Raw genomic sequence first — 15,515 nt, forward strand, 5'->3', positions numbered from 1 at the left:
TAATGTATGAATCCATTTATATAAAGTTCAAAGACAGGCAAAATGAATCAAAGGTGATGAAACTCAGAAAAACTGCTATGTTTGGGAGGTAATGGCTGAGAAAAGGCAGGAATGAGGCTGTGAAGTGTTGCCAATATTCTACATCTTCACTTTGGCAGTGGTTACACAGGTGTTCATGACATAAATATCTATCAGACTGTATACACTTTTGTCCACTTTTTGAATGCATGGTATACTTCAGTAAAAGTTTGCTAAAAAATAAAAATAAAAAAGACATTGTGCTTCTTGTTACCAAAATAAAACCATGGCAGATATTTTGGTAAATATTCTATTTTTCCCATCTTCTACTGTTGCTGATGACAGGGATGGTATTCAGGTGAACACTTTGTCACTAAGAATATCATTTAGCTTTAGCCTGTGCAGCCAATGCAGCTTCTTCACGCCACTTAGCTTTCTTTGCCAAGTTCCAACTTGTTAAGGATTCATGTCGTTCTACAGCCTGTGGGGGGGGGAAGAAATGTATATATATATATCACTGTGACTCTCTGGAAACTGGAAAAATTTGTATTTTAGATAGAAATACACAGGAGAGAATAGAATTAGAAGTTCTAACATATGTTAATAATGGGAAGAGAGAACAGACTGAATGGGTAAAGAGGCCATATTTGGAGTTATGACAGCATAGACTTTTTCAGAAGTAAGGAAAGCTGTAAGTCCTCAAACTGAGAGACATACAAAGTCCTTAGTAAAATAAATAAACATTTAATATATATTGATGGATACCTAGTGTGCATCTCATATTTAATATAGCCAAAATAGAGAGTTGAAGTATTTTGTTCCCCCTGCCTACCAGTCTTTCCCTAGCCAAACACATCTCAATAAATGGCAGCATCATCCACCTACTTGCGCAAGTAAAAAAACCCAGGCCTTTTCACTTCTTTATTCCATTTTCTTTTCTGCTTCCACAATGAATTCACCACAAAGTTCTATTCTTTTTACTTCCCCAAATTTACCTGAACTTGCTAACCTTTTCTGCATCTCCATCTGCCACAATTTCTTTAAGGTACATGCATTGTTATTAAAAATGAAAAATGAATTGGAGACAGGCAAGAAGGACAGTGGTGGGACCATTTAGAATACATTGCAATGAACCAGGCAATAGATGTATATTGGTATCTCAGGAGAGATACTGGGGAGTGCTCCAATTTGGCTGTATTTTGAAAGTGGAGCCAATGGGGTTGCTGATGACTTACCCATGAGCAGCTGGAAAGATAGAGTTGACATTAACTGAGAGGAAGAAAACTACAGAAAAGGGTGGCTCAGGTTGTCTGGGGGAAGATCTAGAGTTCAACTCTTGACACGTTAAGTTTGAGATGTCCATTAGATATCCAAAGGGAAATGTTAAGTAAGCAACTGACTATATGAATTTGAAGTGCAGAAGGAAGACGTTAGCTGAAATATAAATCTGAGAGTCCTTGGAATATAGAAGGTATTTAAATCCAGAAGACTTGGTAAGATCCCCAAGGGAGTGAGTGTAGATAGAGAACGGAAAGACTAAAGACTGATCCATGGGGAGATTCCACTGTTATGAGGTCCAGGAGAATAGAAGAAACCGGCAGAGTAAACTTGGAAGACGTGGCCAACAGACAACCTATGTGAGTGTGGTACCACGGAAACCAAGCGAAGAAAATGTTTCATAAAAGATAAACGATTTTCATTCCCAATGCTCTCACTTCAGAGCTTCTGAGGATTTTTATGGAAGGACAATGGCTAGTTTGCATTCTCCAACAAAGGGTAAGTGAAAACTGCCACATTGGCCTATTCCAGTGTTTTTCATATATCCATTTATAACCAACTATTTCCCTATGTGCCAAAAATATTCTTTTCTTGGTTGAAGAATGGAAAGACTGGCTACTATGTGCCAGAATTTCTGTAGAGGGGTGGCTATGAGGTGTAGGGAGATCAAATTCCTTTGTAATCCAGATATTCTCAACCTAGACATAGCTTTAGCAGCTCCAGTAGATTGAACTCAGATTGAGGGAAGGAAGATACTGATTCAGCACTGATTTGGCAGAAGAAAATATTTGCTAATCAAGCAGAATTGTCAACTGCCTCTCCAAAATGTAATGAGATTTATCAGCACCCAAGCATTGAAACGTTGTGTCAAACTGAGTCTAAATAAACAGTCTTCAAAGTAGGATAAGAACTACAACGTCCACTGAGGTCAAGAAAGCAATAGGAACACATTTCATCTTTTTGTAAAAAGAAAAATTGCTAACATTTAATAGAAGAGTTGAGGAATAGAGAATCCTTGTCTATGTCAGGAGTTGGAGATATCTTGAGGAACCTGTGACAGTTCTATAATACAGAAGAATATAAAGGCATATCTCACTTTATTGTGCTTTGCTTCATTGTGACTTTCTTTCTTTCTTCTTCTTTTTTTTTTTTCCAAATTGAAGTTTTGTGGCAACCTTGCATGGAACAAGTCTATAGGCTCCATTTTTCCAATAGCATTTGCTCACTTCGTGTCTCTGTCACATTTTGCTAATTTTTGAACTATTTCAAACTTTTTCATTTTCATAACATCTGTTATGGTAATCTGTAATCAGTGATTGCTGTTGTTACTATTGTACTTGTTTTAGGGTGCCATAAATGTGCCCATATAAGACGGCTAACTTAATTGATAAACATTGTGTGTATTCTCCACTCCATCCACTGGCCAGTCTCCTATTTCTCTCCCTGTCCTTGGGCCTCCCTATTCCTTGAGATACAACAATACTGAAATTAGGCCAGTTAATAACCCTGTAATGGCCTCTACATGTTCAAGTAAAAGGAAGGGTTGTACATCTCTCACTTTAAAAAACTAGAAATGATTAAGCTTAGTGAAAAAAGGCATGTTGAAAACCAAGATAGGTCAAAAGCTTGGCCTCTTGTGCCAAACAGTTGACCACGTTGTGAATGCAAAGGAAAAGTTATTGAAGAAAATTAAAAGTACTACTCCAGTGAACACCTAAATATAGTGAAACAGCCTTATTACTGATATAAAAAACGTTTTAGTGGTCTGGAAAGAAGATCAAAACAGCCACAGCATTCCTTTAAGCCATAGCCTAATATGGAGCAAGGCCCTAACTGTCTTCAGTTCTGTGAAGGCTAAGAGAGGTGGGAAAGCAGTAGATGATAAGTTGGAAGCTAGCAGAGGTTGGTTCATGAGGCTGAAGGAAAGAAGCTGTCTCCATAACATAAAAGTGCAAGGTGAAGCAGCAAGTGCTGATAGAGAAGCTACAGCAAGTCATCTAGAAGATCTATTATAGCTAACATCGTTGATGAAAGCTATGCTAAAAAACAATTTTTCAATGAAGACAAAATAGCCTCATATTGGAAGAAAATGCCATCTAGAACTTTCAGAGATAGAAGTCAATGCCTGGCTTTAAAGCTTCAAAGACAGGCTGACTCTCTTGTTAGGAGCTATTGGCAGCTGATGACTTTAAGTGGAAGCCAATACTCATTACCATTCTGAAAATCCTAGGGCTCTCAAGAATTATGGTAAATCTACTCTGCCTGTGCCATGAATGGAACAATGAAGCCTGGGTGACAGCATATCTGCTTACATGGCTTTCTGAATACTTTAAGCTCACTGTTGAGACTTACTTCTCAGGAAAAAAAAGATTTCTTTCAAAATATTACTTCTCAGTGACAATGCACCTGGTCACTCAAAAGCTCTTATGGATATTTACAAGGAGATTAATGTTTTCATGACTGCTAACACAACATCCATTGATCAGCCCAAGGAAAAAGGTGTCATTTCAACTTTCAAGTCTTGTTATTTAAGAAATACATTTTGTAAGGCTATAGCTACCATAGATAGTGATTCCTCTGATGGATCTGAGCAAAGTAAATTGAAAACCTTCTGGAAAGAGTCACCATTCTAGATGCCATTAAGAATATTTGTGAATCATAGGAGGAGGTCAATATTAATAGGAGTTCAGACGAAGCTGATTCCAATCCTCATAGATAACTTTGAGGGGTTCAAGGCTTCAGTGGAGGAAGTAAGAGGAAGTAACTGCAGATGTGGTGGAAATAGCAATAGAACTGGGATTCATAGTGGAGCCTGAAGACAAAATTGAATTGCTATAATCTCATGATAAAACTTTCACATGATGAGTTGCTTCTTACAAATGAGCAAAGAAAGTGGTTTCTTGAGATGGAAACTACTGCTGGTGAAGATGTTGTGAACACTGGTGAAATTAGAACAAAGTATTTAGAATATTGCATAAACTTAGTTAATAAAGTAGTGGTAGGGTTTGAGAGAATTGACTCCAAGTTTGAAAGAAGTTCTACTGTGAGGAAAATGCTGTCAAACAACATTGCGTGCTACATGGAAATCTTTCATGAAAGAAAGAGTCAACTGATATGGCAAACTTCATTGTCATCTTATTTTAAGAAATTGCCACAGCCACCCCAACCTTCAGCAACCACCATCCTGATCTGTCAGCAGCCATCAACATCAAAGCAAGACCTTCCACCAGCAAAAAGATTACAACTCATTGTGTACTATAAACATAACTTTTATATGCATTGGGAAACCAAAAAATTTGCGTATCTCAGTTTATTGTAATATTCGCTTTATTGTGGTTGTCTGGAACTGAACATACAATATCTCTGAGGTATGCCTGTTTTCATTCATTTCAATACCATTAGAATAGATATTAATAAATAAGAATAGTTTCTTTTTTGGCCAGAAAATTACATGGCATCTTTAAATACTTATATGGATAATTTTGTAAGCTTAAATAAAGTCTCTAAACAATTTATGGGGTTTTGGTGCAAAATTGGTACAAAATTCAAAACTACTATATCTTCCAATTATTTTGCAAGAATAAAATAGCTGAAGAACATCAGGGAGGGTGTAAGAAATTACTGAGCACATTTCAACAAAAGCTTTGGCATAGTTGGTGGCTAAAATTAAGTATTAGCACCACCATTTAGTAATCACAGCTAAAGAGGTATTTCTTTTACTGGATCTATGTATCAATATGTGGCATATTTTCAGTTACAATATTATAATGAATATAAAATTGCAAAATTGTAAATAATAAAGCATTTCAATTGTATTGTTATTACATGAAAATATGTTAAATATATAATATGGTATATGTCATACATGTTAATAAAATTTTAGGGAAAATGTTTTTGTGTCATTCACAAACAAGTACAATTTATTGGATGCATGCAGTGGCTCATGCTTGTAATCCCAGCACTTTGGGAGGCCAAGGCAGGAGGAACCCTTTGAGCTTAGGAGTTTGAGGCCAGCCTGGGTAACATGGCAGAAACTCATTTCTACAAAAAATACAAAAAAATTAGCCAGGCATGGTCATTCACACCTGTGGTCCCAGCTACTTAGTAGGCTGAGCCTGCAGAATCCCTTGAGCCTGGCAGGCAGAGGATGCAGGGAGCCAAGATCATGCCACTGCACTCCAGCCTGGGTGAGAGTGAGACCCTGTCCTCCTCCATCAAAAAAAAAAAGGGTGGGGTGGGGAGACCAACTGTGTCAAATGCCGATAGGTCAATGAAGATGAGTGTATCATTGGTGACCTTGATAACAGCAGTTTGGTGGAGCGTTTGAGGCACGAGCCTGATCAAACGGAATGAGACAGGAAATCAGAGACAGTGTATATAGACAGGACTACTGAAAAGGTTTGCCACAGAGAAATGCAGCTATACCAAAAGAAGTTTTGTTTTTAGTTTTGAAGAAGGAAGTAGAAACATTTCTATATTTTGATAAAAAATGATACAGTAGAGAAGAAAAAAACTAATGACAAGCAAAGAAACCTGAGAATTCCTGGAATGAAATCCTTGAAAAGACAAAATGGAGTGGGATCCACGCAATTAATAAGAGCTTCTAGATTGGAGCAAGGATCACTTATAACAGGCAGAAAAGCAAAATATACAGGATTATGTGTCACAAGACTGGAAACTGCTCCTTGGGCTGCTACGATTCTCTCAGTGAGGTGGAAGGAAAGGTCATCGATGGGGAGGACTATGGAGGTATAAGGTCTGAGGAGACAGACAGCATGAAATAGTTGGATGGCTAGAATTCTTTTCCTGTGTTTAAGAGACGTGTGCATTTTATTTTCTGCAAATTCTGCCTTTTTGCATCTTTTACCCATTTTTTAAAATAAAAGGTTGTTGCTGTTTTATTTATTGGAGCTCCTTATAATTTAAGAAAATTAGCTCTTAGTTTGTGATCTATTTTGTATTTTTCCTAGTTTGTCATTGTGTTTTTACTTTATTTATGGCACTTTTTTACCAAGCAGAATTTTAAACTTTATATGATTAAATTTATCTATCTTTTCTTTTGTATAGCTTCTCAGTTTTGTTCTATATTTAGAAATGTCTACCCAACTACTATAAAGAATTCCTCATATATTCTTTTGGTGATTTTAAGGCTTCACATTTAATGTGAAAATCTTATATCCAACTGCAATTTATTTTATGTAGAAAATATAGTTGGAACGTCCCAATATCATTTCTTGACTAATTTATCTTTCTCCACTCATATACAGAGTCACTATTTCATATATTAAATCCCTATGTAGTGGGTTATTTATGGGATTTGAATTCGGTTCTATTAAGTTGCCTGTCCATTTGTATGTCAGTACTGCAGTTTTAATTATTGTTGTTGCTTTGTTTTAATGTATTTTAGAGCTAGTCCTCCCTTAGAACTATTATTTTTAGTATTTTCTTGTATATTTGGCTTATTTTTCTATATAAATTTTAGACTCAGTTTGTCTACTTCCAAAGCAAATCCTATTGCTATTTTTATTGCAATCATGTCAACTTCATAGACTTAGAGAAGTTCGCTCTCTTTAAAATGTCGATTCTTCCTATTCCAAATAAAAATTTCTTAGGTTATATCTTCTCTTGTGGCCACTGGTAGTGTTTAAAAGTTGCCTTTATATAGATATTGCATTATATGATTTTTAATTTTATTCTTACGTGCCTTACCTTTTTTTTGTTGTTGTTTGTTGCTATTTTAAGTAGGATCCTTATTTCTAATCTTTCTTTTTTATTTATTTATTTATTTTTTGAGACATAGTCTCACTCTCTTGCCCGGGCTGGAGTGCAGTGGCACAATCTCGGATCACTGCAAGCTCCAGCTCCAGGGTTCACGCCATTCTCCTGCGTCAGCCTCCCGAGTAGCTGGGACTACAGGCGCCCACCACCACGCCCGGCTAATTTTTTTGTATTTTTAGTAGAGATGGGGTTTCACCGTGGTCTCCATCTCCTGACCTCGTGATCCGCCCGCCTCGGCCTCCCGAAGTGCTGGGATTACAAGCGTGAGCCACCGCGCCCGGCCCCCCAGTGTATTTTTAAAAACCTGAACTATTTGCAGTGACCCATAGGCCTGACACTATCTGGATTCTCCCTGTCTCATACCATCTTCTCTTTGCTCATTATACTCCATCCACACTAGCTCCTTTTTGTTTCTTAACACACCAGACCCTTTCTCACCTCTAAGCTTTGCACATGCTGTTCTTTTCTTCTCCTGGTCTTCTCATGGCTAGCTTATTCTCATCCTCCTCGGAGAGGACGTCCTTGACCACTCCATCAAAAATGGCCTCTCCTAGGGTGTTACTATTTTATCATCCTGTTCCTTTCCTTCATTGCACTAAGAATTCCTCAGATCTTTTTAGTTGATGTGTTTACTTGATCACTCTCCATTTTCCCTACTACAAAATACCTGTCTTTTAATTCCATGATACTCTAATAACAACATGCAGAGTGCCTGGCATGTCTCAGGTGCTCAAAAGTATTTAGTGTATTAATGATTTAAAATCAGTGTTTGCTATCACACTTTTGGAGAAGAGGAAACAGAGCAATAACTGGTGCTATACATAAAACTCAATTCTCAGTTGCTACTTTTTGTGTCAGATTCACACAGAGAAAAGCACTGGCTATTGATTTATAACAGAATTATATTTGAAATATGGAATTTTAATAGGAAATGAAAAAACATTTCCTTCAATTCAAATCATATGTATTGAAAATAAAATGATGACATCAGTAGATCTCTAATATGCCTACTTGCTGATAAAATATATATTAAGTGTAATTGGTCTTAATGTCTCATTTGGAAACTTGTGATTATGATTAAAAAACATTAAAGTGCCATTATAAATAAATTATTAGAGGGTGATTCTAAGTAAATTGTCTAATTAATGTTTATCTTTTTGATGTAGATGAGGCAATACACTAATCATCAAAATATTCCTAGAAACTAGAGGATCATCAATTTGGCAGGCAGTCATTTAAGGTTAAGTTAAAAACAAAATATTATCAAAGTTATTTATTTACATGCTTGAGTGTTCAGTCCAGTAAATATTTCAAATTTTCTCATTTGGTAAGAACAATTTCAAAGCATTGATTTTTTTCCATGCTAATAGGAATGAAAGGACATTTATATAATATCAGTAGGCTTGTAATTCCTAATCCCTGTGTGAAGTTAGTGGGCTCAGACACACTTGGGCACCTGAGGAGTAAAGGACAGAATCACAGAATTGGGCAGAATGGTAATCAGCTAAATACACCCAGAGAGTGAGGATGTATGGAGCCAAGCAAACTATTCTGAATGATATGCATGTACTATTTAAACCCAGTGTTCATAACCAAAAATGTTATAATCCAGCTCTAATGGCTTCAGTTGCAGGTGCCACGATGAGGAGGGGCACTGTTAAACTGGAGTGTGTTGAGAGGACAGCTCAAAGGTAGAAGGAAGTTGTTAGAGTGGTTAAAACTGAAGAAGAAAATACTCATAGGGATGTGTTAGAAATGTCAAAATACTTGTGGGGCCACTCTTTGTGGTAAAAAGTGACCAGTAGATGGAAGGATTTTGGGAGGCAGAAAACAAAATTAGAGGGTAGTCAGCTCTTAATTTCTCTCTAGAGGTATTAAACAGAAACCATACATTGGGAAAGGCAAGGAAAGGGCTGACATACAGGATCCAGACAAACTAGATTACCTTGGCAATCACTTCCAAGCTTTGCATTTCTAACAAGTTCATATTTCTGTGCAATAGCTAATTGAGTTCCTGATTTAATGAATGATCTAGTCTGGATAACTTTCAACAACAAAGTTCTCCGTCTTCTGCAGATTTTAACCAGGGTGTAAATTGTTTTGTTTATAAGTTGAAACAAGCATTTGTCCCTCCTAGCCATATAGTGTTAATTTGTTGACTCAAATTTCCATGAACAAATTTGTCTCCAGTATTTTATATATATACACTTATATATATATATATACACTTATATATATACACTTATGTATATAATATGACTTCAAGTCATATAATATGATATATATATGACTTGAAGTCATATTATATATATGTGTATATATAATATATAAAAAGTGTATATATATAATACATTATATATATTTATATATATAAAAAGTATATATATATAATATGACTTCAAGTCTCAAAGACAAAATTGTTCTTATATTAAAAAACAGCAGTAATCCTGAATCAAGAACAATGCCCATGACATTTATTAAAATTCGCTCTTTGGGCTGACTAAGGAGGTACTCACCCTTTTGGTGAGATACTCTTTTACGTACTTAAAAAGAGGTCCTCACCCTTTTAACTGACTTGCCCTTTTAAGGAGATACTCACCCTTTTGGCTGACACTATCACAGCAAAGCAGGCGATAATTGTGAGTCCAATCATTATGTAACAAGCTTTCACTCGAGCTTTGTTTCTTGCAGTGTCTATCATTCCTGGCCTAAACGAAGATGTGTATTTTGTTAAATATGTAAAAGTAATATGGTTTTCTGACAGGCATGATAGATAATTTGCCATGTAAACATTCCAAAAAATTCCCTGAATGCAAACTGCATTCGGTGACATTTTCATGTGAAAGACTTTGAAATGCTAGCTAGTTATTTTTACCAATTTCAAATTAACAAGTATTTATTCAGATCTTAAACTAATGTTAGCCATTATGAAACCACTGTGTAGAATATTAGTTTCTAATTCCTCAAAATATAACTGCTAGAGATGCTAACTTGAGTCTCCATTGTTTTTATTCACTAAGTGGGATAAAGGAAGAGTTAAAGCATATGTATGTCGATGACTTGCAGTTATTTAGCCTCTTTGTAAAGTAGGCTTTGTTTTCCATTTGAACAGTTTTTTTTTAAACTCATTTTTATCACTTTGTTTATTTCACTCACCTCCCAATCTCTTGTCCCTTCACATGCTACCCCCAAAAGACACACTATTATCCAGTTTGTGAGAATGTCTGTTAGAAAAATGTTTCCTTCATGGTTTTTGCAATAATTTCTTTTTAAACGTAATCAAAATCACAATAATTTGCCAAAGAAAAAGATAAAAGAGACCTTCATTTTCATGTTATTATTATTCTGAAATTTGATATACTTAAATTCTAGATATGCTTATTCATTCATAGTTTTATGCATGTTGTCCAAGATTTTAATAATACTACTTACAAAGTAGTGATACAAAAGGCATCATGCTTGTGGGACTTTTACGTTGAAATAAACTAACAATTTTCAATGATATGAAGTGGCAGATTATAAATATGCATACTTAAAAGAATTTCATTCATGAGAATATATTCATTGGTATTCTTTCCTCTCTATGTGAAGTTTAAATAGTGTGTAGTTACATTGAAAAAAAAAAAAAATCCAGAAAGACAAAGTTGCATTTTCTCTTAAAAACAGAAAACTTTTTAAATTTTCCACTGGTTAAAAGACTATAGAAAACTCCTATCTAGCTTATTTTCTTTAGATTTTAGGCAGAGTGATGTAAGTTTTAAGATGTTAGTTGCAAACAGGTCCAATTAGTGAGTATGGAGAAATTATTAGATTATATTTGCTGCTAACTTTTGTTCCAGATGGAACCTAGAAGCTCTGATCTTTTTTACCCAGCCATTTGGCTTTAATCTATTATAACAAATTAGTTTAGCACTGAGAAAAACAAGACAAAGTACAGTTATTATTAAATATAATTAGTGTATGATACAAAAATTATAGGTCACTTGTTCATTATATGTCCATTAAAAGGTAAAAGCTGTTTACATTTTAAGTGTGACACTTCGCTTAACAGGAATATCTCTCTTAAATGGTAATGCTTAAAAAATTATAGAAAAATAATAAAATGAAAAATACTCAAATACTTTTATGTTTCCAATGCAAAACTGCAATGCTTTTTATAGGCATCTTGTTCTTAGTGAAATGTTCCTGTTTATAATACATCTTTTGACTATGATCTTGGGGAAATTAAATTATTTCTGTAAAACGAGTCTGTTCACATATACAGCTATGTTAAATGCAATACTGGGCATAGGTTTTCTTGACAAACAATATACAATAATGTTGGTTCTTTACACTTTTGATTACTCGGTTAGGCCACTAGAAATAAAAATTCAAACCAATTGAGGGTGGTGGCTTATTTATTTTATTTTATTTTTTTACTTCTTTGGCATTTATAGTATTAAATTTTCAGGCATCAATTAAAATTTGATAACCAGAGCTTACGATGATAAAGACTTTTCTGAGGCTAATTTTTGCTTTCAGCTAAGTCTGCAGTTTGGAGTCTATAGATCTTGAGGAAAAATAATCTTAGAAAGTGCCTCTGTAGTTGAATAAATACTGAAAAAGGATTCAAATGAAATGTTATTTCAAATTCCATGTCCATTTCTCATTTAGTGACTTGCTCCAATAAAAGAACGAAAATGCTTCAGAATTCATTATTGAGTGTACATCTCCTGCCATGTTCTCCCACCCCGCCCCCTATCTATCTGAGATACTCTGGTAACTGATAAACTGCAATTGTTTATAAACAATAACATTGCAGGCACCATGTGAAAAACAGAAATATAGGCCCAGTTTCCATTATCCATTCTGATAGGCATTCATTACATTGTACAAATATACAGAATCTCTAAAATCCTTCTTTCACGTTATGGTTTTAGTCTTTTATTCTTAAAAGATAAACTTAAAAAGTAGTAGACTGATTTTATTCTTAGTTTCCGTCCCTCTCTTTTTTACCCAATCCCTTGTAAAAATGCTGCGAAGGTTTTTGGGCTTGGCAGAAACAGAAACTTTGGAAAGATTTTTTTACAGGTTACATTTACTTATTATTAGCATTTATTTTACAGGTTACATTACCCTAGAGGGGGAGTTATTAGCTTGAGTTTTATCATCTGTCTTGGTGGGTTTAGCATGCTGAAGAGGCCCACAGTGCTGACACTCCCGCGCGTCCCACCCTGAGTAAACTCGGAGCCTAGAGGGCTGGAGAAACGCGTCCGCCAGGCGTCTCCTGCCCCAGAAGAGGAAGCCGCACGGATGAGTCTTTTTTCCAGAGATCCCCCCCTCCCCTAGCCTCCCCGGAAGCCAAGATCAGAGAACCCCTTCCTTGGGTGGGGTAGGGGGACGCCCCCGGCCAAAACCTGGATTGCCGTCTGGCGTCCCGGCAGCCATCCGGATGCTCGCGAGGACCGTGGCCTGTTTGGCATAAAAGCCCCACTGCCTCCCTGTTCGGAGCTTGCTGGGGACCGGCAATCTGGGCTATGCTGAAAGTGTCCCCTGAGTCTCTCAGTTTTCACCCACCTTCTGCAATCTCCCTGTAAGCTTAGTTGACTCTTGACACACCGCACTGGAGGCGGGGTGTGTGTGTAGGTAAACTCCGTGTGTGGTGGGTGTTATTGCGAAGTGTTGGCACTGCGGCCGCTTTCACTCCTAGGTGGCCGCGGTCGGAAGGTGGGTCACCCCGCACCCTTGCGGCCGGGGACCGACTCTCCTTCGCGCGGCGCTCGCCACACTTACGGGATCCGAGGCGGGATCTCCTCCATCGATTTGAAACGCCCTGTCCACAGCAGGATTTTCTTGTCGAACTGCGAAGGCCTGCGCTGCGTGGGGACTCGGTGAATCTCCCCTGCAGCGAAAGCAACCCAGATGGACGCGGGAACTGACCGACCGGCACAGAGGATCAGTGCGCCCTCAAGCCGACTCCCGGGCCGGCCCCTCGCTGCCCTCCCGCAACCTCCTCCCTCCCAGGACCTCCCCGTCGGAGCCCTGGCTCACCGTGACCTTGGGGCTCAGAATTGCTGGGGGCCCCGCCGCTGGAGTAGCAGGGGAGACCCCGGGGAGGAAGAGCCGGTGCGGGCCGCCGCGTGGCTTCGAGAGGCGCCCCGGGGCCGCAGCGGATTGTTAGCCCGCGGCCGAGGCGCAGTAGGTTCCCGGCCGCCCTGAGCATGCTGCCCGCTTGTCCCGCGCCGCACCCGCACCTCCGGACCCAGCCACAGGCTTTCTCCCCGCAGCTCTCCTCGTCCCGCCCTGGCCTGCCGCGCCCTGGAGAACCTGGGACGTGCAGCTGGAATCCCTGGCGCTCGCACACTCAGCTAGTTGTCCCCGTCTCCGCCCCCGGCCAGCGATCCGGGATCAGGGCGTCAACCCCCTAGGGGCTGGTTCCTCAGGAAGCAGCCTGCCTCTGTTTGAAACTGGCTCACCACCGCCTGAGACAGTGCGTGTAGCTCCTTTTAAATTCTTTGTATTGAGTAGAAATGTGTTTCCGCCAGGCTTTTAGCCTTTGATTCCATCGTTTGTTCCCCAGGAGAATAAATCTAAATCCTCTCCTCCAGGAAGAAACAACAATCCTTCAAGTGCAGGAAACTGAAGACATTTCCCAATTAAGTGTTAAGGGCACTCCACGATCTTCTGGATGAGATTTCTTGAAGTTAGCTCCTCACCTCATCCTCTCCCACCCCCATACCTTTTCTCTTTCCTACGGAAAACAATCTCAATTCCTCCAACTGTCTTTCTCTATCTTTTCTTCTTCTTTTCAGAGACAGTCTCTGGCTCTGTCACTCAGGCTAGAGTGCAGTGGCATGCTGATAGCTCATTGTAACCGCGAACTCCTGGACTCAAGTAGTCCTCCCACCTTAGCCTCCAGAGTAGCTAGGGCTTTGGTCGTGGGCCAGCACGCTCCGCTATTTTTTTTTTTTTTAAGAGATGGGATCTCACTATGTTGTCCAGACTGGTCTCCAACTCCTAGCCTCAAGCTATCTGCTGGGCTCTGCCTCCCAAAGCACTGGGATTGCAGGTATGAGCCGCCATGCCAGCCTCCTACCTCTTCATCTCTCAGCCCACAAACTCTTCACACCCCATTCAAAATGTGCCTTTCTTCTGTCACCTTCCACCATCTCCTCTATGCTAAAAGGTAAAAGAATCTACTATTTTCAGGCATTAAATGGTAACAGGGATTCAGACTCAATGATTGGAGAGAAGGGTTGTACAAGCAATTTACTTATCTTGTTCCACAGACAACAGACCTCCTGCCAAGTCAAAGTGCTCATCAGCCCAGCACCAGGCCCAGCTCACCCTCCTCTCCTATTACGGCCTGTGAGTTTCTCTCCTTATCTAGACACTGCTTTACACTTGTTGGATTTCTAGATATTTTTCTTCCTAACTAGACTGTCAGGCTCTTGAAGGCAATGACTTTTCTGTAACTGCCAGCTCAGTTTTTTTTTCTTTTTACATAAGAGTGTTAAACAAAAAGAGAGGGGTTAATAGCTCTGTGAAGACATGCATTTAGAGGAGCGCTTGCAGAAGGAACATGGGCTTTGCATTCACACCTAGGTTTAAATCCCAGATTTGTGACTTAGAAATTGCACAATCATGAGCAGTAAATCATTTCAGTTATAAGTCTTGGTCTCTTTTGTAAAACCAGAATTCCTGTCTTTTAGGTTTATTCATGCAATGACTGCTAATAACCAGCTATGTGCCAGCTACCTCTCAGAGCTGGGGATGGAGCAGTGACGACATCAGGTGAGGATGAAGAAAAATAAAAAAAGGTGAAAAAAAATAAGCAGGAGTAGAGTGAGAAGATAATTTAGAAACCGTGGTTAGCAATGTCCTTCTAAATGTGCCTGGTGTGTAATAACACTTCAGAAGATAATGATTTCTTTCCCTTCACATTCTTTAGTCCCAAAACACAAGGGCATTTTAATTTATGAAATCTCCTGTGGGGAACTAGGAGCTCCCTGACCTTCAGGATTTGTTATTATATTCCCAAGATACAGCTGAAAAATTGGCACTTAGTAGATATTTAATAAGTATTTGTTAAATAAGTGAATAGATGAATACAGGTCTTCGAAAACAGAATAGTCTGCACCTAGGCTAGTTTACGAATAGAGTGAGATGCTTGAGGACACTCTATGTCCTTTTAAACTTCATACGTGCAGTGTCTATCATGTTGCTTACCACATAGCAGTCTCCAAATAATTATTTATAAAACTCAACTGAATGAATTCCTGCCTGAGAAAGTATGTTGCCATAGCTAATATTGCTCCAGCGTTATGCTACTTGAAGATTCTTCCATTATTTAAACGTGTTTTTTTCTATTAGTATTTTATTTGTCTTCATATCACTGAGAGGGAGTATCCACAGAGCTAGAGAAAGCCACCACTGAGAAACAACCAATCGTTAATAATTCA

General features: G+C 38.4%; 1 protein-coding gene across 1 annotated transcript; it reads right to left on the reverse strand.

The window, feature by feature from the left end:
• Positions 1-13,413, reverse strand: FAM162B (family with sequence similarity 162 member B). Its single transcript, XM_030809611.1, has 4 exons — positions 13,105-13,413; positions 12,847-12,955; positions 9,674-9,782; positions 1-499 (listed from the first exon to the last, which is right to left on the reverse strand). The coding sequence occupies exons 1-4, from the start codon at positions 13,274-13,276 to the stop codon at positions 401-403; spliced, it is 489 nt and encodes a 162-aa protein (XP_030665471.1). The 5' UTR covers positions 13,277-13,413; the 3' UTR covers positions 1-400.
• Between the last annotated feature and the right edge of the window lie 2,102 nt (positions 13,414-15,515).

This window comes from Nomascus leucogenys, chromosome 3 (assembly GCF_006542625.1).
Source record: "Nomascus leucogenys isolate Asia chromosome 3, Asia_NLE_v1, whole genome shotgun sequence".
Lineage (NCBI taxonomy): Eukaryota > Metazoa > Chordata > Mammalia > Primates > Hylobatidae > Nomascus > Nomascus leucogenys.